This window comes from Podarcis erhardii (assembly GCF_964252035.2).
Source record: "Podarcis erhardii genome assembly, chromosome: 2".
In the NCBI taxonomy this organism is placed as follows: domain Eukaryota; kingdom Metazoa; phylum Chordata; class Lepidosauria; order Squamata; family Lacertidae; genus Podarcis; species Podarcis erhardii.
In genome coordinates, this window is record NC_138498.1 from 89,650,105 (window position 1) to 89,672,383 (window position 22,279).

The window sequence follows — 22,279 nt, forward strand, 5'->3', positions numbered from 1 at the left end:
TACTGTAGAGAGAAGTGAGAGGCAGATGGGGCTTGTCAACCTGGGAAGGTAGCCCACCTAGGACAAGGAAAACTTTGATGCTCAACCTTGCAGGTTATCTTTGGGAGCGTAAACCCTACACAAATTCGGAGTGCAGTCCCTAAAATGGCTGGATGGTGCCTTGTACGTCTCCTTCTGTCAACTCCTGCAGCCAAGCTGGTGTCAAACTTATTGCTCTGCCTTCCTTTGGAGCACATCAGTGAGGCCAAAAGGGGAGGGGGTCTTGTCGTCTGGGCAGCCCAGGACCTCCATACACACTGCCCAGGCTTGTGCCCCGGGGAGTCACTTTGGTGCTGCTAATGCAGCGGTTTTACTTCACCCCTGCAGGTGTACTCCATTATTTATGGAGACAGAGGGATGCCAACGACAACAAGGAAGAGTCCCCTATGGCCAGGCATTTGGATTATTTTCATGTAAATTGCCCTGCCAAGGCTAGACAGCAAAGGTCACCAAAGCATGTGTGTTTAATATTCATCCATCATGCGGTTGCTCCTGGAATTTTAAAATTCTTTCCAGTTTTATTGTTGTGCAATGAGATACAGAGGAGACTCCAGGTATCTTGCTGTAATGAGGCTAGCATTAGTTGGTGTTTTATTTTTGCAAAGCACTATTATAGTCCAGGATTCACAGACTGATGTTTGAATTGGTGGGTGGGTGGTCCTGCTGAGGCTGCACTGGATGGCCTTTTGATTCTTTTCAACCCTGGTTCTCTGTGCTTAAATGTGTTTTGTTTTAATTTAAAAATTTATAACACGCAAGGGTAACAGACACTGCAATAATATTAAACCAAAAATCACATAAAACAAGAAATAGGGAACAAAACAACAACACAAGATTCTCTGTACTGTAACTTGTAAATAAAGTTGGCTTGAAAAATGTTTTGCAAGGACATAAGTAAAAAAAATTCCAGTGCAATTCTATATTTCTTCCCACATACGGTAAGTATGTAGATTCCCTTTGCAGATGAATCTATCTGTATGCACACTATTGTACAAACTGAAAGCAAACTAGCACCTTGGGAACAATTTTTCTTTTAAAAAAATCCCCTTCCGTTTTTTGAGGACAGATAAAGATTTGGAATAAGAACCAATGCATTCAGTAAAAATCCAGACTGAACACTAGATTTGGGGTTGTTAGTGAAATTAATCTATATACAATTTGTTAATGTCCTAAAACATCCTATAGTGACAGTTTAGGACTGCTTCACAATTTCCTAGCTAGATGTAAGTTTTGTGGATGTAGACACAACTGTGTGCTACATTCACCTCTTTATTTGCACATATAGCAAAATGGATATGCATTCATTCATGATAAACAATAGTGTGTATCTGGCCTAAGTGTAGCTTTACAACATATGCATTATTTTCTTTTAGGCGATCATAAAAAGTAGACTTGTCTGGGACTGAGCAATAAAATGTTATTTTCTATTCAATTAAATCCTGTGGTAGTCACCTGCTGTGAGCAGTTCTAGACTCCGTCTGGATTTTTAGGGTGAATCCAGAGCCAGCTCCCTACATGCAGCCATTTCATGCTTCATTTGGAAGCTTTGGGAATATGCTAGGGTAGCAGACTTCGGTCTCTTGTTACAATGGTGCTAGAAAAGAGGAAGTGACTCAAAGATGGTGTTGCGCATGCATGTTCCATTTACTGGAGGAGTGGCACCCTCTTGACTGATCCTCAGAATGTTGGGGGGGGGGAATGTCTCCAAGGCATCACTGTCTGTTTCTATTGCATCACTGTCTGCATCTACTGCCATTCTTTGAGATGGGATCGTCCCAAATGCAACCACCCTTTAGAAGTCTGCACATAATGCACATGCAAAGCACTGCCTTGGAGGCACTGCCTACCCCCTCTACTGCCATTGCAAGAGAGATCAGGAAGCAGGCCCCACCAGATCAGGTTTTTGTGGGTTGCACTTTTCATGCTGAACGGTGAAAAAACTGGGGCTAGCACTGAATCCCAATGCACATACCCGCCAGTGAGTAGTTCAGGTGAAGCATAGCCTGTACTACATGGCAGAGCTAAGAATAAAGCCAGTGCATTTTTGCATTATATTTTCAGCTTCGGGAAAGGCTGGGAATGTCCTTGGGTGAGAGACCTCCAACGCTGGTACCCGTGTCTCACGTAATGATGTGCATGAACTGCGGTTGTGACTTCAAGCTCACGCTGAGACGTCATCATTGCCATGCATGTGGGAAGGTAATTCGTGTTAAATCTGGCTGTTTTCACATATCTTAGCAACTAAGAGCACTCTGCTCAAAATATCTTCATTGCACCAAGTAGGACTTTCTGGCAGCTTATGACAAAAGTGGAGATGCCGTTTCTACACATAGGATTTCATAACAGCATTGCCCTGTGCTTCATGAATACAGCTGGGACTGTAGTCAAGCACAAATCAGTTTTACAGTGCTTCCAGAAGGCCTGTGGAGGCTGATCCCTGACATGGTGCTGATGCTGCTGTTACTCATTTCAGAAGATGATGGGCAGAATGTAGCTTTACTATAAAGAATGACGGCCACACATAAGTGGAAGATGACAAACAATGTGGTTATATCCAGGAAATAGAATTAAAGAGACTTGTTTCATTACATGAGTCATCTCAAGCTCTCTATCCTGTCCTCTGCTTAATGTACCTGGTTTCTGCTTCAGGGCAAATTGCATTGAGTGTTGGATGAATATGCAGTGGTGGCAGTGATGAGACTGGATGGTCCTGGACTGGATTAGCTTTTAAGTCTCTTTTGGATGTTTTCTACTCATGTCTCACTGGTCTGCAGAATGCATACATACCACATCTTCTGTTCTTGTAGATTATATGCCGAAATTGCTCAAGAAACAAGTATCCTCTGAAGTACCTCAAAGATCGGCTTGCAAAAGTCTGTGATGGCTGCTACACTGAACTGAGGAGGAGAGGTGAGTCCTCTCTGTCCCTCCTCACATACCAAAAGCAAAAGGCTTCTTGGAGAGCAGCACTTTTTGACAGAGACACCCGTGACAGAGAACTAATTTTGTGTTCACCAGCCATCCAGCAAGATTGATTCAGGCAGTAGGCATGAGCTGGTTACTGCACCAGTTCTCTTTGGAGCAATTAGCTATACCCTGCCACTCCTGGAGGGAAAACATTATGCTGTGCTTGATGTAGGGTCAGTCAGTACACAAAGATCACATTTGTTCCCAGAGAAGAATATCCTAGAAGTTTTGACTTGTGTGAAATGCCCTTAATTACTGAGGGGTGTTTTTATGCACTGTTGCCACATCCTAGTCAGACCAATGGGCTTTCGTGTGTAGAGTTTAGAGATCCAATTCGATGGTGTAGGATGAGTGTTTGACTTGAACCGAAAAGCCTAAGCTCAGCTATATTCAGTCTTGCAATCTAGCCTACCTAACAGGGCCATTGGGAAGATGAAGTAAGGAAATCTGTGCATGCTGTCCTAATTACTCTGAAGAAAGGGTGGGAAACAGCTGCAAGAAATAATAATGAAGTGCTTTGAGACTGGATCTGTTACTTGAATACAGAACAGGGTCGGCCCGCACAGCAAATAATTATTTCCCCTTCTTCCTGTATCTACTATTGCAGAGCGGCCACTAAGTGTGAGCTTCCCTACAAGTTCATCCAGGTTTTCAGGCAGTGCCTTCTCTTCTGTCTTCCACAATATCCACTACTCATCCTTCAAAAGACAAAAGAAAATCCCTTCAGCTCTTTTGGAGGTAGGATCAAGGATGCCTGCAAAAAGGCAAGGAAACTAAAAGACAGGAATGCTCATGTTCTTTGATCAGTATATGTAATTTTCTCCATTGCAGAATTAGCCTGCTCTGCACATCACTTGTGTCACTGTGAGCGTCTACTGGGATATGCTGTTGTACCAAGGGATATTCTAGAATGGAAACATATAAAATGTGTGGGGGGGGGGGATTCTCATGTTTCCATCTGAAAAAAACAATTAAAAGCATTTTTAAACAGACTTTACCTACATACATACACACACGCACGAACACCCAATATGGAACCATATTTTATTCACTTCCTTGTCAACACGCTTCCTTGTCAAATTGATCACAACTGAGAGGTATAAAAATGAGGGCAGCATGAACAGATTGAAATGTCACACGTTGCAACTTACCGGTAGTATTGTCCCAAGTTACCTTGCCACAATCTTCTAGGGACAAAACTCTGTCCATTTTGAAACCAAAGCTGGTATCAAAACAATACTGCATTTTATTAGTAGTTACACCCAACAATCCCAGAGGGTGAAGCAGAAGCAAGACCAGCTAGCCCAGATCAAGGGTTTCTCACTTGAAACAGTTTCCCACTGTTAGTTTCTCACAGTCAAAAGAATATATGGACTCTGCAGTAGACTTTAGTGTCATTGGCTGCCTTGGGCATTTCTTATTTTTGTGAAATGGGAGATATAAATGTAACAAATAAATATGTGTTGGCATTACTAACTTCTAAATTCACACTGCTAAACTTATCCGATTGCAATAAAAGCAAATAAAATTCAGATATATGGACATATTTACCTTTAATTCAGTTGGAAGCCTTTTAAAATAAAATAAGCACAGCCGTGTAGCTTTAAGGAATTGAAAACACATTTCAATGCGTAAACATCAATTAAATAAAAATAAACTGTAAGTAGTCCATTTTCAGATGCAGCATTAAACTATGGTTTACTGTTAGTGAATGAGCTTGCCCCACCTCCTCATCTGGTGCAGTTGTGAGATCAGAAGCATCTGCTTCTAGTTTTAAACTAACCACAGCTCCATTATATTCAAACTCATGGGAACTGTGGTTAGTTCAAACTGTGGCTTTATCACCCTTGCTTGTTCACTTACCAGGGTTTAAGCTAACCACAGTGAGCTGTGGTTTAAAAATGGGAATCAGGTGGTTCTGACCTCATTGTGGCTGCAACAGAAGAAGAGAGGGGTGACGGAAGTGCACTAGGTTAAGGCTTGTGAACGCTCATCCCTGCAATGCTAATAAAGACCAAAGCACCCCTTTGCATCTCTTCAATTAACAAACTCCCCTCAACAAAGGACTGCAGTACAGTGGCAAAATACATGTGAACTACAGCCTCTCTATGCACTTTGAAAAATATCCAAGGTGAAGCATTATAAATGTCATATGCCGTTTTGCTTAATGTGGGGGTTCCTGCCAGAAATAGGGACTAACAGACACTAGGATTCAAGAGATGCCACTGTGAATATCACTAGGATAATCCACAAGAATGGTCTTGTACTCCAGTTTTGTACCTTCCAACTACCTGAGTGCCACAGCATTTTGTGTTTCAAATTATTAGTAGTTAGAACTGTCCTAATCTAGCAGCATCAACCTTACTTTCCATCTCACTGAAAAATGCTGTTTTGCCAAGTAAATATTGGTCTGTGCTTTCTACAATGTTCTGGACACCAAAACCCCATCATGTGCATCATTATTCAGAACTACTGTCCCTTGTCCAGGTAGACATAATCTAGTAGTATAAATGGGCAGCATGGCCAAAGATTTGGGAACACACACCTAGGTTGTGCAAAGGGTCCATTTGGTTGCAAAGCGGTATGCTTTTAATATTCTTGCTACTGACATGGATGCTTATTTCAGAGGTATGTACATATCTGAATGGAAAGCTATTTAAATCAGAGGGGAGGGGCACATTCTTGGTCCTTCAAATTAATCTGTTCCTTTCCAAGGCATTTGTTGTCATGAATGGTTTGGTTCTTGCCCATTTACAGGTGGCAGCTTCAGGAGAGGGCTCTTCTATCAGTGGCTATCTCAGCAGATGTAAGAAGGGGAAAAGGCACTGGAAAAAGCTGTGGTTTGTCATTAAAGGGAAAGTGCTCTACACCTACACAGCGAGTGAGGTAAGGTCTGCTGTCATTTGAGATCATTCTTAGGCTATCTATCATGTACTGCACATTACATGCACAGAACTGGAAAGTGTACCTGGCACTGATAACTCTTATCCCCCACCGGCATAAAATGGTTATTTTAAACCTGTAGGACACTTCAGGATCGTTAAAATGTGCCACTGAACTTCGCAAGTGGGAGATTTCCGAAGATGGTTATCTGGAACCCAGCTTTGTTTATATTTTGCTGAGGCCCCAGGGCATACTCACTTGTACAATGAGAAACGGGCCTACTCTCTTGCTCAGAGCTCAGATCTCTGTGTGTCGCGCTCCCTCCCTCTAAAGCCCATCTCCCCTTCTGCACTGATTTCAGGATAAAGTCGCCACAGAGAGTTTGCCTTTGCTGGGTTTCACAATTGCCCCAGAAAAGGAAGGCGGAAATGTGAATGGAGTTTTCCATCTTTACCACAAGCAAACTCTGTTTTATAGCTTCCGAGCAGAGGATAACAATTCAGCACAGAGGTACTGAGTGTTTGATCTGCCCACGATAACATACTAACCTGTGGGGGGAAACACTGTTTGCAATGCTTCTAGCTCTTCTAATGTGCTCTCACTTCCTTCTTGAAGCTCTTTGAATGCTGCTAAATACGCACAACTGCTTTTGCATTCGCTTTACATAGTGCAATCTGTTAACACAAACAGTCCAGCAAGCATTAACCCAGCAACAGAATTGGCAAAGGGTCTGAGATGGTTTGGATTGATGCAGATAGGGAAGCTCTGTGAAGGCAAATGAATTTCTGGTGTAATACAGTGGTACCTCAGGCTACATACATTTCAGGTTACAGACTCCGCTAACCCAGAAATAATGCTTCAGGTTAAGAACTTTGCTTCAGGAGGAGAACAGAAATTGTGCTCCGGCGGTGCAGCGGCAGCAGAAGGCCCCATTAGCTAAAGTGGTGCTTCAGGATAAGAACAGTGTCAGGTTAAGAACGGACCTCCGGAACGAATTAAGTACTTAACCCGAGGTACCACTGTAATTGGGAGTTGCTCAGTCCAAGCATACCATGTTACTTGGGGCCAATGAGTGTTATGTATTGGTCTTAGAATGCTCCTGTAATTGCTGTGCTTGAACATACGTGGGAATACATGATATTCTGTTAGGGTAGGTTTGTTTCCTACCAAACCATGAATGCTTGTAATTTACAGTGCAGACCTATGCATGTTTGTTAGCAGGCAAGTCCAATGGTGCTTTCTCCAGCTTACATTTACCTGTAATTGTAGCCAGCCATAGGTTGATATGGAAGCTATGCACTTATGCAAACACAAGTGAATGTTTATACAAATAAGGGATAGTGTGAATAAGTGATCTTGTGGTGAAAAATGCATCAGGCAACTCATTCTAGTATTTTCCAAATTTCACCTGCGTGGCATATTATGTTTTTTAAAATAATAATAATAATGGAGCAATGGAACATACAAGCAGGAGGTTTACGGCACAATCCTACACATATCTACTTGGAAGTAAGGACCACTGAGTTCAAGGTGTGTATAAGATTGCAAATCTGAAACCTATTTGTATCTACAGCTGTCCATACATTATAGCAACCATCTTCCATGCAAATAGGGAAGTGCGGAAGGTATCTGGCATCCTAGCTATAGTACAGGTGATGAAAAGCCAGTGTTGCAAACTGAACAATGTTCCCGTAACCCCAAAAATCAAGTCTAGGCTATGCATCATTCTGCATATGCGTGTTAATTCTTGCATGAGCTTTTGAACAGAGACATACAATAAGATGATGTATGATTCTACTCTTTTTTTTCTTAGATGGATTGAAGCCATGGAGGAAGCATCTGTATTATAGCAGTTATCAACCAAGTGGACTTTGAATGAACACATTTATATTTGCAACAGCACCCTTCTGTTGGAAGAAACTGTATATATCCCTATGTGGCTAAACACACAGGAGAGAACTTGTATAAGACTATTTTGTTCCTTCCTCAAGCTTATTCCCTTACAGGTGGAAACCTTTAAAACAAGGAATATTTATGGTCCTTTTTTCTATCTCTGCAAGTTCAAGTTCATCCTTCGCTGTACTCCGCTCCCATATAATACAGTTGCATATTTTCAAGATTTAGAATAAATGTATGCATTATTTCAAAAAGATACGCTTAGTCACTCATAGCAACTGGTTCAGTCCTATTTACTTAGAGAGTATCATCAGCTTGTTTCTCTGTCAGCCATGAAGCTGAAGTATGGTGTCCTAAATTTTATTCAGATTACAGCTTCTTATCTAAAGAATTCTGGACTGACATACCACTAATCCATTTACAGTGCCTGGGTGAAACTGTGTCATGCTTATTGGAATTCCTGCCAAAGAAAATGTGCGTAAACCACACAATGGTAAACCATTTCAATGGTAAGGAACAAAAAGGTTAATTCAACTTGGCATTTACATAGATGGTGGTAAGTCTTCTTTCTTACCTGTTTCATCAGTCCTCTGCAAGTCCCAACCCGATTCTACTGAAGAATACATCCATCTCCACTCCAGAGGATGTTAATTAATTGCAAACCTTCACATAAGGTTGTCTGAAACTGATTGTATCTAGAATTATTATACTGTTTTAATTGCTGAGGGCATAGGATTTTTAGTAGTAATATAGTAATAAGATTCATAATCCAAATCTAGTGTCAGCAGCACTTAACTCCAAAGGCAGAAAAACATTTAACTGTTTTGGTGGCAAGATAAGGAAAGTTTACACCAGCTCTATTCCGGCACTCAGGCTGCACCCACACCATACAATGAAAGCACTCTTGCACCACTTTGATGGCTGTGGCTTCCCCCCAAGGATCCTGGGAAGTGTAGTTTGAGAATTGGGAACTGTGGCTTAGTGAAGGGTCTTGTAACAACCCTTTGCCCATAGTTGCTGGGTTTCTTTGGGGGAAGCCATGACTATTACAGTGGTGCAGGAGTACTTTAAACATATGAGTGGCAATCTCTTACATCCCCATCTTCAATGCATGACGGTCTTAAGGCACAAACCTGTTGTATGTGCATAGGTTCCTTGGCCAAGTTAGAAGCCTGATCACGTAAAACATCTAGGAACCTACAAGCCTAAAGCAGGCTCCCTGCTTAAGACATTTCCTGCAGTGTGTAGGGTGGGGGAAAGCAGCAAGCACAAGAGCAGGGCCAACCGCTGTTCATATGATGGCAGCTATGTGCATCTGAGTGCCTTAGTGGGGCTATTGCTTCATCCAAGGAAATATACGCAACTACACTCTTTAATTGTGCCACTCACTTCAATGGTGGCTGGTATTCCACTGTATTCTGCCAACGGAGCAAATGTAAGCATACTGTGGCCATTGCTACTAATGCTTCCTTGTCTAGCAAAGGATTACGAAGATGTGTAGCAGCCATTACACCTCACAGTGTATCTCCAGTGGGTGCACATACTCATACTGCTCCATGGGTTTGCAAGCTACCTTGAATCAGGCTCTGACGGGAAGTATTTAAATAGCCAATGTGGTATAATGGTTAGCATATTGCACTAGGACCAGGATTCAAAATCCCACTCAGGCATGATGCTCACCATCTTTCTTAGCCTCACCTACCTCACAGGGTTGTTGTGAGGATAAAACTGGGGGGGGGGGAGAGAAGCATATACGCCACCTTCAGCTCCCTGGAGGAAAAGCGGGGTATAAACATAACAAGAAATTAAGTAAATGAAAATGTAAGTGGATTTCCCACAATGTAGCAGCTGGTTATCAGGATGAGATACTGTCTTCCTCAATGCTCACTTGCAAATCTGGGCTTTGGTTCATTCTTTCAATCAGAGTGCATCAGTAGGTGATGGTAGCAGGACCCACAGAAGAGGCTGATGTGATGTCATAAAGTCAGGTAATAGGGCCAGTAACACAAATAAACATCTCCACACTGCTTTTAGAAAAGCACTCTCTTAAAGCCTAGAGAAGCATTTTAGAACTCCAGTGGCAGAGCATACTAACACTGGATTGCTCTTTTATGAGGATGGGCCTCATTTTTAAGCCACTGAGACTACCAGAGCGAAGCCATGTTTTAAGTATGGTACCCATTGATCCAAAGGGTTTGTGCACTATTTTGCTTGAAAAGCTGTGTTTTATACCCAAGTAATTGAGAGGGAAAGGCATAGTATTGCACTAAAGTGGCATAGCCTAATGCTGCATTACCAAATAACTGTTTAGGTTGGGGATTTTAAGCATTGTGTTAATCAAATATCATAATCCATGTGGATATTGCAATGTCAATACTATCAGTTCCACCATAGACCAATACACTGCTGCACATTTCTGTGCCAGACCTTTATCCCAAATGCTTATTTTGAGATTTTCTAGGCAAGCAAATCCGAGTAGGACTGGTACCTTAGTGGCAGTCTTTGTGACACACAGCATCAGTATATTGTGGTATCTTTCAGCAAAACAGATTTTCATTCATTTTTAAAGTTACCTTCAAAAATTTCAGATGTACAGTAAAATACATTTTTGTTAAATAATAATAATAATAACCTTAGTATTTATATTATGTTCTCTGACCTGAACTCCTAATTAGACTTTTGACTGGGTTTGATCTTCCCCCATTTGTATAAAGGTTCACACCAATTCAAACACACAATTATTTGTTGTGTTTCTATAATCTATGTGTCTTAGGGGAGGAAATAAACACAGTAGCATGGATTTGTTACTTCACTATCAAGTTTTCTATTTCATAAAGCAGGTAGTATATAAAAATGAATTATGAAAACACAACTTTCACATTACCTTCAAATAAGTTAACTTTCAGTCACATTACCGGTTTCAAATTTGGCTTTGCTAAAATCATACTATTATGAAGTGGAGGCGCAGAAGGGGGGAAAATGCACTGACAGGAACAGAATGTTAAATGCCAAATGTAACACACTAACAGTGCAACCCTGTCTACTCAGAACTAAGCCAGTTCAGTGGGATTGACTCCCAGGTTAAGACTGCAACTTACTTGGTAATAAGCCCTACTGAACTTAGTGGGGCTTACTTCTGAGTAGACAGATATAGGATTGCACTGTAAGTAACTAAATGTTTTTGCTTTGGTTTTTTTTTGGTTTTTAAATGCACTACAGAATAACAGTATTATGATATTTTGGTGCTAGCATTTAACTACTGTTGTATGAAGTCCGCAAAAGAACAAACAACTACTCAGATTTCTTTGTAAAAATACAGTAATTATTTAGTTCTTGTTTTAAGAAACATGGAAAAATAAAATGAGAAAATACCAGGTCCCTAGGAATTTGTTGCCATTTCTTCTTGGTTTGGAAATCAGTATTTACATAAATTAATCCTGATCCTATAAAATTGGCAGATACTCTTTGCAATGAATTCTAAACTTCCCAGGGAAAATACCCCCTCTCTCTTCTTTTGGAGCAGGGGCATTTAGCCAACCAACACCCTCCAAGCATGTATGTATGTATGCATGCTCCACTATGCCTGAATTACCAGGAGCAAGAGACTCAGCCTAGCTAGACAAGAAATCTATAGCTGTATATAAATAAAAGGCTGTATATAAATAAAAAGCTTAACTTCTTTCTGCATTATAAATGTTGGTTTGCTGTGGTGGCACTCTCCATCTACCTAATGAGAAAGCCACAATACTGTCTAGCAAATGGGCACTGGACTGATTGGTCATGCATGCCTTTGCTGCCAATATTGCTGTAATTGCTGTGTGCAGATTGGTATAAGCTTAAGTCTAAAATATCAGGGATCCAACATGTGCGTGGAAAAGAGGAGATATGTCATCTTCAAATATCTTAAGGGCTGTCACATGGGAAGATGGAGCAAGCGTGTTTTCTCCTGCTCTGAAGGCTAGGCCCCAGACCAATGGCTTCAAGTTACCAGAAAGGAGATTCCAACTAACATCAGGAAGAACTTTCCGATGGCAAGAGCTGTTTGGCAGTGGAACAGACTCCCTCGGAAGGGGGTGGACTCTCCTTCATTGAATGTTTTGAAGCAGAGGTTGGATGGCCATCTGTCATGGATGCTTTAGTTGAGATTCCTGCATTCCTGGGTTGGACTAGATGACCCCTGGGATCCCTTTCAACCATACAATTCTATGATTCTATGTGTATTCTGTATATATTTGAAAGGGCTGGTTTTAGCATAAAACTCCCTTAATATGAGACTACGATCAGCAGCAGCTTGTATGATTTGGGCTGCTATATACTACAGGTAATTTGCAACTTACGCACATTTAACTTGTGTGCATTCAGCTTTATGCAGTTAGCAATTTGAAATAAAGGGTGGGAGAACATAAAGGTTGCTGGCATCGGGGGGGGGGGACCTTTGGCAATTCTACCCGCCACTTAACCAAATGAATGTCTTTTGACTATATGTGATTTTGTCTTTATGTGTTCTCCCCAGAACATAACCCCTGGGTAAGTTGAGATGCCTGTATTCATATAGACATGGACACAAAGAACTCACCTCATGAATGAGTCCTGTCCTGTTGAATGTCTCTCCATGCATTGTGGCTATTTATTATCATTATTCATTGTTTATTATTTCATAACATTTACATGCCGCTTGATTGTAAAAACAAACCTCAAAGTAGTTTACAAAAGATAAAACAGTAGAATCAAGAAAAAAATGCAACACTACTTTAAAACATACAAAGTTAAAATACTAAAATAGATCTGGGTCTCTAAACAGGAATGTTTTTAGCAGGTGCCAAAAAGAGAACAGTGAAGGTGCCTGCTAAAACACATTTAATGTGTGTTCTTATAGTTCTCTCAACCACGCCAAACTATATTTCCAAATTACTATAGGAAACAGGATCAATATTTCATCTCTAAATCTAAGCTCAGCCATGCATCCTCCATGCATAAGCCAGAATTAGTTATCAAGAGGCATTTTTATCCCCTCATACTTGTAGGATCCTCTACCATGAAGAGTTGGTTAAACATCTTTTGAAAGTTTTATAAAGCACAGCTCAACCAGTTGGAAGTAATCATACAACCAGTTGTCTATCTGGTGTGAATCATACCACACAAATCAGGTATGTTATATGCCCTTTACTTCCACAATTATGTTCTCCCTTACAAGCCCTCAGCACACCATGTACATGCACCATAGACAGTCTACAGAGCTTTTCATTTGTGCCAACCTCTGGTGACACAAAGGCCAAACAGGCTATTGTTTGGATTTTTAATATGTTTCACATTGTCCTGTTTTTACTACATCCAATATAACAACTTGAACTGCTTCAGTCAGTTATCATCTTGACACAAGTTCAATCTAACACCCAGATTTAGACAAAAATGCAACTTTCTGGTTGCTTGACATGGGGTAGGGAGCTTTTTCAGCTAGAGCAGCCCTCTTTGGCAACCCTCTGGGGGCTGCATCAAGTGGTGGTCATGCACCACACAAATCACACACATATTAAGTGTATGCACACACCACACACATGTACACACACTCCCCTCCAGGCAATGGAGCTTGAAAACACAATTTTAACTTTTTTCCAGCCTAACTACTGGCAGGAAGGTGCTCTTCCTGGATAATGCAGCTGGGGAGAGTGGGTTAACCATTCCCTTTTCCCTACAACGAGGTTTGGAAAAGTTTCATTCTGCTGGAAGAGAGGACTTACTGGTTTCAGAAGAGTCCTAAACCAGTAGAATGAAACTCACCGATAAATTCTAGTTCAGCAATTTCACACCTGAGTGTCCCTTTGCTGTTCTTTTGTTGGAGAATGGTGACTTGAGATCAGTGGCAGAGGGTCTTGGGACACTGAAATGTTGCGATTTCTGAATATTGCCATCTTTTATATCAATTGTAAGCCCATGTTTTCTTTCAGAGACTAACTTGTTTGTCATAGGTAGGGAGCAGAAAGGAACTGTTGGCAGGTTATGGCCTATATCAACTTGGACACAAGCAGGTGAATGAGCTAATAGTGTAGCAGATATTATCTGAGGGAAACAATGCTGGCATTTGTTTCTATTTGGTGGCCTATCTTTGCTGCAGAATATCAATTTTAGATTAGAGTGGTATTTGTAAGAACTCTCATTGAAGTGGGTTCTTGGTTTCTAGGATAATTGTTTGATATCTTGGCTTAATAGCAATCCATCATTTGCCAAGTTCAGGAACAGCAGCAAACTTATGTCTGTTAATAACAAGAATGGAAACTTAAAATTGTCCTTGTGAGCTAGGTGGAGGGAGGGATGTTCTCTTGAAGAGAATATACACAAGCAGCCCCCAGATTAGGCTCTGTTTGAACTCCAAGAATACTAGTTTTCTAGAAAAAGGATAAAGCTTGGCAATTTTCAACTCCATTGGGTAGATCAGATCTATTGAGAATGCTATCAGAGAAGTAAGGCTTTTTTTAAAAAAACTATAACCTCATGCCATTTATCATGTATCTATTTTGAAGGGCCTATATTACAGCAAATATAATTCAAAAATCAATCATTCACAGAAATGTTATGTTAGGACAACACAACCCCACACCAGAAAATAATTTTTAGGTGGGAAAAAAGACATAATGTACACAAAACTTTCCAAAGAAAGCAATAGAGAGAAATAGGTAATATAGGGAAACATTTTTCCCCAATGGTAGAATTCTGTGGTATCCACTACTAGATTTTAAAACTTAAAACTTGTTTATTCAAAATGTACATTAAAAATCACAATGCATGCCTCTCACCTACTGACAGACAGGAAAGAGGCAGGACGCTAACGATAATTTCTATAGATATGCTGCATAGGAAACCACATTACAGATTGACAGATAAAGAAGACAGCATAGCCAGTGGCATAGCGTGGGGGGTGCAGGGGGGGCCGGCCGCAACATCTGGGGGTTAGGGTTAGGGTTAGGGGGCGCAAATCCACGGGTTAGGGGGCGCAAATTACTTGCCTTGCCCTGGGTGCTGACAACCCACGCTACGCCACTGAGCATAGCCAAGCACAAATCTTAGGTGCCCTCTTAAATGTCCTGGTAGCCACACCTCTAAGTGCTCTCAAAACTTTTATTAAGAAGCTTACTAAATTGGTCTCTCCTTAGTTTTGCAAAAAAAAAGCATTTAAAAAGGTTTCCGACACAGTAAAAAACATGGCAGTACTTTTAATGGGTCCATCTAAGATGCAGAAAACTTCAGCTGATCCAAAATGGGGCAAGCTTGTTTACCTGGACTGGGCAATACAATCAAGCTATTACTTTGCCATCTGTACAGGCTTACAGTCCGTTTCCAGGGCCAGTTTAAAGCCCTGCTGTTAACTTTTAAAGCTCTAAGCCAGCACTTCCCAACTGGTCGTCCGTGAAACCATTCACACAAGAAAAAGCACCACAGAGATATCGAACTTTTCAAAACACGGGGACTGCCGTACTTGGGAACCACAGCTCTAAGCAAGGCTCGAGGGCAGGATACCTGAAGAGATTACCTCACGCATGCCTGAGAGCAGGATGCCCCCGAGGGGAACTTCTGCCCCTTGAGAGGCCGCATTCAAACAGCCGCGAGATACCGTTGCCGAGGATGGCGCGGGCGCCGCCCGGCGGGTTAAGGCTCTTCCGCCTGCGGCGTCCCAGGAGGCGCGCGAGAGCCCTGCCCGGAGTCCGTTACCCCGGTTTGCAAAGCACAGGCCGCGCACATGGAACCCGGACGCCGCCAGCTGCGCCTTAAGGATCGCAGAGCTGGAAGGGGGGGGCGGGAGAGAGAAGGAAGCTGTGTGGGATGGGACAGGAGGCACGCGGGCGCTCGAAGCCGCCGCCGCCGCCGCCACAGGTAGCCCCTCCCTCTTCTCTGCCGCTTCCCCAGCTCCGGCCCCGCCTCATTAGGCGGAGGGGGCGGCGGTGGGGGGAAGAGATGGAGGGGGCCGCGGCCGGCGTAATGCTGGGAAGAGGAAACGAGGGGACGCTCCCAGGCGGCAGAGGCGGCGGCAGCGGCGCCCGGCGGGGTCACGAACTCTGACCTTTCGGCACAAGACTCCCGTTCACCCCCCTCCCGCCCAGAAAACAACAATAATAATAACAACAGAGCGGCTCTCCTTTCCTCCCCCCACCCCCTTCTCTGCTCCGTGCAGGGCAAGACGTTAACCCCTCCGGTGCCGCTGCCTCCGCCTGCCTTTATTCCCCCCTCACCGGGCCCGCAAGGTGAGGGGGGCACCCCAGGCCTGGCCAGAGACCCGTTGCGAGGCAGCCCCCGCCGGGCTTGCTTGGCGCCAAACCCTGAGGTAAATGAGCTTCCTTATTCTAGCGGGTCGCGGCGCGCTTCGGGCTCGGAGGGGTGACGGTGTTCTCGAGGCAGAGAGGGTGGCGCCGAAACGGGCGGCCGGGGTGGGGGGGGGGTGTGCTGGCGGAGATCGGCGGGCTTCGGGCGCTGCGCCTTTTCCTTTCCCGGGGTCTGCCGTGGCCGCGATGCCGCGAAAACTGCACCGGCTCCGAGTGAGGGAGAAAAGAAGATGGAGTCTGAGCGGGCGGAGGCAGTGGCTTGAACCCGACCCTTTTACCTTTGCCACCGGGAGGGCGGAGGGGAGGGGGCGGCGGGTATTTTGCATACGGGGCAGCCCGTCGCCATCTTAAGCGGACTCTTCCCCCCACCCTGCTACCACCCCCCGCTTCTCTCCCGCTCGCCACGCTCTGGGTGCCCGCGACCGGGCCCGACCAGTTACGGGCGAAGCAACGTTAGGGAAGGCGGGGAGACTAATGGCGGAGCTTTTGGACTTGGCTACCTGCCAACTCCGCCATCTTGTGCTTCAAGTGCCTTTTTCTCCTTATCTCTCCTTCCCCCCCCCCGCAACTTTAATTGGGGGGCGGAGGGGGGAAGTGGCCTGAAGGGCGGTCGCATTAGCCAATTATACCCGTTGTGGCGGTGGGAGGGCGGGCTTTCCTTTCCGCTGGCGACGAGAGCCGATTGGTTGGGCCGGGAGAATGCGCGAAAAGGGGTTCTGTGGAGGGCGACGCTATACCCCTCGTCAAAGCTTTCGTTCCTGCCATCGTAGTTCCTGGCTGAATTAATCCCCGTTTTTCACAAAAACGTTGAACAACAGTATCCTGTGGGAACGCAAGGTTTAGGAATGTTTCTCTTGCCTTTAGCAAATTCAAGAACACCGTTTTAATTGCGTGTCAGAGCTCAAACTGCAATCGTAATCTCGCTTACCTACGAGCAAGCGCTACTGAATTCAGCTGGACTTGCTTCAGAGTAGGATTGTGGTCTTAGCCTGTCCCCACTAACAGAAATTTACCAAATTTTGCATCTGTGTTTCTGGAATGTATAAATTGTCACAAAATGAAGCCTGTGACTTAAAAAGAATACTTTGTTGCAAATATGTTTCAAATATATATTTTGAAAATGATTTTAGTATGTCACACAAAACCACAGAAAAATTCAGGAAAAGTGATGCAAAGCATACTTTCCACAAAAGGTAACCTTTCACTAGTTTAAAAACAGGTCAACCCAGGCTGTCAGTATTTAGCGTGAGGGATCCAGTCACCGGACATTTGGGTTTGCACAATTAAAGTGGATTAAACCTCTCGGGCACAACAAATGTACTTTTAAAACCCTCGTTTTTTGCAGTTAGAAAAGTGACATGGAGATGCACTAAGAAGTGTGGGGTAAATTGTTGATGTGTAACCTCACAAGCAAATCAGAATGAAGACTCGTACTGTAGTCTTAAAACTTTCCAGCAAACAAACCTGAACAACTGCTTAATGAATAGACGTTACTTACAAATAAACTGTGTAATCAAATGAGGATGAATGCTCAGTAAACAGATCATCTTGAGGAGCTCATGGGCAACAACTATAGAATGAATGTGCTTTATTCCTTTAACCCACGTGTAGCCAACATAGTTTCCTTCATATAACTCCCATCAGCCCCAGCCAGTATGGGAGTGTTAGTCCATCAATATTTGGGGGTACAACATTGGCTATCCCTACTTCAACCAAATGTAATTTGTAAGTTTAGATCATTACTATTGCTATAATTTGTTTCCCAGTTCCATTAGTGATGACACTACTAGGGTTGCCATATTTCAGAATGTATGTGAACTGCCCTGAGACCTCCGGGTGTAGGGTGGTATATAAATGTATGTTGTTTAGTCGTGTCCGACTCTTCGTGACCCCATGGACCAGAGCACGCCAGGCCCTCCTGTCTTCCACTGCCTCCCGCAGTTTGGTCAAATTCATGTTTGCAGCTTCGAGAACACTGTCCAACCATCTCGTCCTCTGTCGTCCCCTTCTCCTTGTGCCCTCCATCTTTCCCAACATCAGGGTCTTTTCCAGGTAGTCTTCTCTTCTCATGAGGTGGCCAAAGTACTGGAGCCTCAGTCCTTCCAGTGAGCACTCAGGGCTGATTTCCTTCAGAATGGATAGGTTTGATGTTCTTGCAGTCCATGGGACTCTCAAGAGTCTCCTCCAGCACCATAATTCAAAAGCATCATATAAATGTATAGGGTGGTATATAAATAAATTCAATAAATAAACAAATAAAATAAATGAGCTTTTTAAAGGGAAAATTGCTCTTAGTCCTGCTGGACCCATTTCTCCCTGTTGCATTCCCTAGATGGAATGATAGCAAGAGGAGAAGAATGTGACTGTTTCTTCAGATTATGGTTGCTCTGTTTTGTTTGCATCCTTTCTCTCTGGGGTGATGGGGAGAATTTGGTCCAACTCCTTGCCAGCACAGCTGCTGCAGGGAGGATTATACCAAGAGAATGTGCACAAGAAGATGTGGTGATGTTTACCAATCTACATTATTATGCTGCTGACCTGTGCCACCTGTCCATCTTGCACTACACCTGTTCTTCGGTGGGAGGTGGTTGTGTTGCTTTCATCACTCCTGGCAACAACACAGCACAGTGGAAGAGGACATCCTAAAGAGGTGGTGGTGGCTACAATTCAGCAGTGGTCACCGCACTGGTGCTTCGGCATCAGTAAGTAATAGATTTGGGGAGAGGATTGGCCTTTAGCTAGTATCCATATATAAATGTTAGTTCCCATTCTACTTTTGGAATACAGTGGTGCCCCGCAAGACGAACGCCTCGCAAGACGGAAAACCTGCTAGACGAAAGGGTTTTCCGTTTTGGAGGCGCTTCGCAAAACAAATTTCCCTATGGGCTTGCTTGGCAAGACGAAATGTCTCCCGAGTTCCTGCGGGTTTTTCCCCCTCCCCCCCCCCTTTTCCTAAGCCGCTGATCCGCTGATAAGCCGCTTATCAGCTGATCCGCTAAAAGCCGCTAATCTGCTAAGCTATCACTGGGCTTGCTTCGCAAGACGAAAAAACCGCTATACGAAGAGCCTCACGGAACGGATTAATTTCGTCTTGCGAGGCACCACTGTACTTTGTCACTTAAGAGTGACCAAACTCAGGTGCACCTCTTTACTCTTCTGTCTAAATGAGTAGCTGCCATTCATTCCTATCTCTCCCTGTAGCACACAGCTTCAGCATGTTTTGTGTCAGTTCACACATGGTGGTGAAGTCTAGAAAAACCAACCTATGTGAACTTAATCTGCATCCTTCAGTCCTTTCCAGGATCGCCTGGAACATGCAACAGTTTAGTGACAGATGGGTGGGTGCTTGGTAAGCAGAATAATGTGAAAAAGGTTCACTGTGTATGATGCAGAAAAGTGTGTTGTGCCTGCCTCCATGGAATCCTGTAATATACAGGCCTGTGTTCTGGCTTTCTTTCCTCTTTACAAAGTACAATGATAGGCATTTTCTTAGTTGCTTTATAATAAGTGAAATCCTAAGATAATTTGCAATTTCAGTGGTGTGAAAAGATCTGGAAATCAGCTTGTTCTTTCAGTTCTATATAGTTAAGTCACTTTATAGTTCCCATTATCCCACCAAAAACAGTTGAATACACCTGCATTTCCTCAAAGCTATGTGAAAGCAAGAAGTGTTCAGTCCTCTGTTGCAGTAAGCATGGAAGCTAGGAAGCATAGTTTCTTTGGCCTTGCTAAGCAGCTAGTGAAGGCTTGCAAAAGCAGATAATGAATACTACTGGTTGTTTCTTTCTGAACTAGGTGGAGATGGTTATTTCATGAAAGTGGCAAAGGTTTTCTTATTTCATTAATCTGATAAAATTGACACTATTTCACAAACTGAACACAGGATTTGGTTATTTCACAATAGCCAACAATATTAATGCCTATTCAAAGGTGCTTAGATTTTGGTTGGGAGGAAAGCTCTGAATGACCTGGGAGATACTCAATGGACGAGATAATATTTCTAAACAGATGTGAGTGTCTCCCATGGTGGCATGAGCTGTGAATCTGTCAGGGGTCTGTCTCTTGCTTGGCATAAGAGACATATCTGCAATGTGTGAAGAACTTGAAAGAGATGAGGGGCCTCTCCATGTTTTGCTCATCCACAAATACAGTTACTAATAAGAGATTCCTGGTCCTTTTGGCAGTCTGGTGATGGCATATATGGAGCTCAGTACCTCTTTTATTTTTAAAAATGTTATTTTTACTTTTTTCATGAATAAAGCAATTTATTGATTGTAACATAATATCACTGTTTTATAATGAAACGTTTGAAACTGTTCAGTACTGGCACGGGACTGTATAGTGTACTATATTTAATTGTTCTTAGTAATAAAATGGCAAAAGCTTTAATTTTTCTGTTGCTGATAGAAGTTATTGGCATCTCTCCAAAAAGGTTCTCTAATGATCCTCCTTCACCATGACAACCAATATGGAGGTGCTGGCTCAGCAGATAGTGGAGACACAGCAGGTGGCTGAGGTGAGTGAAGGATGATATTACAGTAACTCTTGACTGGTTTTTAAAAAGAAAATATAATTGTCTATTGTTTACAGATGGTCAGATCTAAAGTGGATTTTTTTCATAAAATGCTGGTTATTCCACTTGAAAATATAAAGCGATATTTTTCAATCCCCATGTTTTGTACTGAACTTCATTTGTATATAACAAAATGTCCACCAGGAAAGCAGAGGGTAATGCCCTTCTCCACCTTCTAATGACAGCTTGTCATACAGTGCTGCTGGGTGAAAAAAATGTGGGGCCGCACTTAATTCTGCAACCATCCCCCTATATCCTGCATATTCCTAGCAGCCTGGCTGAAGGGCCTAGATGAGACCTGTAGGCATGTGCAAGTCTTTGAACATGTCCAGTGTGGCTTCTGCTGCTTCATCCATATAGATATTTCTTATGCTTTTAAGCAGATCTATTTGCTGTTAGGTAAAGGTAATGGACTCCTAACCATTAGGTCCAGTTGCAACCGACTCTGGGGTTATGGCGCTCATCTCACTTTATTGGCTGAGGGAACTGGCGTACAGCTTCCGGGCCATGTGGCCAGCATGACTGAGCCACTTCTGGCGAACCAGAGCAGCGCACGGAAACGCCGTTTACCTTCCCGCCTTGCTGTTAGCTGTGAACTAATCTATGTTTTTCTGATTAGTCTAATCTCATATCATCCACTTGTACCGTCCCAGCCAACACATTTTTTATTTCCGCACCAGGCTTCTAACTTATAATAACATACAGGAACTGTTTACAGAATGGGTGTTAAGTGATTGTGTATTTCTGTCAAGGAGGCCATTGATTATGCTGTTGATAAGTAGTTGCCCATTATCTGTTTTAAACCTGCATTGTAGGGTTCTATTTCATTTATGCATCCTTTGCATACAGTAAGCCCTTGGGTTATGTTCTGGGGGTCGTGCCTAAAGCCAACATTGTGTATAGTCAAAACCCATTAGGTTCAATGGTGGGTAGGATTGCCAAAGTCATTTTCCCTGGAACCCTGCCCCATTTATTTATTTATGCATGCATGCATGCATGCATGCCATGCACATAAAGGTGAATGCACACAAGTTAAATGTGTGTAGGTTGTGGGCTTACTCTATCTTTTTAAAATGGCCAGGAGCCTTCTCACCATCATCATCATCTAGAGAAAATACTGTGTTCATTTTTCTCAGATTTAAATCCAGTGACCATATCTTAAGGCTAAAAGACTGTTTATTAATAAAGGTTATATCCCAGTTTTTTTAAATCTGCATTTGAAATTAAGGTTTGTTAAAATTTAATGAAATGTTCCTTGAAGTAACATTGTTCAACTAGTTTCCTCTGTTGCACAATATAGTTATTGTAGTCCTTTGTTTTGTCAGTAGCATTGCAACATCTACTTTTTACATTTGGGTTTTCTGTCTTGTGCTTAACATTGTCATGTACAGTAGTGCATTTGTTGTTTCTACATTTTTACTCTTCAATATCACTAGCCAAGCTGTCCAGTTAACTGAGTTAATTCTGAAATAGTCTTCAGTTCAGAATAACCAAATACATCTATATACATTATTTTTTCTGATTAGCAAAATGCCCATGAAATTATGGAATGTATGTTATATTTGCTTATTTGCATTACTGGAGGAGACTGACGTTGAGTGGGCACTAG

The 22,279-nt window shown here is 42.8% G+C and overlaps 2 protein-coding genes across 12 annotated transcripts in view; both read left to right on the forward strand.

Annotated features, from left to right (window-relative positions):
- Nucleotides 1–11,171, forward strand: part of FGD5 (FYVE, RhoGEF and PH domain containing 5) — a 130,767-nt gene extending 119,596 nt beyond the window's left edge. For 2 of the 5 annotated variants that reach the window (XM_081852280.1, XM_081852281.1), the window contains exons 16-22: nucleotides 2,101–2,238; nucleotides 2,847–2,949; nucleotides 3,614–3,744; nucleotides 5,764–5,892; nucleotides 6,251–6,399; nucleotides 7,703–9,498; nucleotides 9,562–11,171. In XM_081852280.1, coding sequence (XP_081708406.1) covers nucleotides 2,101–2,238; nucleotides 2,847–2,949; nucleotides 3,614–3,744; nucleotides 5,764–5,892; nucleotides 6,251–6,399; nucleotides 7,703–7,739 — 687 coding nt within the window. In that variant the 3' untranslated portion in view covers nucleotides 7,740–9,498; nucleotides 9,562–11,171. Of the gene's footprint in view, nucleotides 1–2,100; nucleotides 2,239–2,846; nucleotides 2,950–3,613; nucleotides 3,771–5,763; nucleotides 5,893–6,250; nucleotides 6,400–7,702; nucleotides 9,499–9,561 lie in introns of all 5 variants that reach the window. The other 3 variants (XM_081852282.1, XM_081852283.1, XM_081852284.1) reach the window with 3 other exon arrangements.
- Nucleotides 11,172–15,963: 4,792 nt separating this feature from the next.
- The window catches only part of NR2C2 (nuclear receptor subfamily 2 group C member 2), a 33,996-nt gene continuing 27,680 nt past the window's right edge, over nucleotides 15,964–22,279 (forward strand). For 5 of the 7 annotated variants that reach the window (XM_081852973.1, XM_081852976.1, XM_081852977.1 and 2 more), the window contains exons 1-2: nucleotides 15,964–16,099; nucleotides 20,530–20,613. In XM_081852973.1, coding sequence (XP_081709099.1) covers nucleotides 20,554–20,613 — 60 coding nt within the window. In that variant the 5' untranslated portion in view covers nucleotides 15,964–16,099; nucleotides 20,530–20,553. Of the gene's footprint in view, nucleotides 16,100–19,253; nucleotides 19,447–20,529; nucleotides 20,614–22,279 lie in introns of those variants that run through there. The other 2 variants (XM_081852974.1, XM_081852975.1) reach the window with 2 other exon arrangements.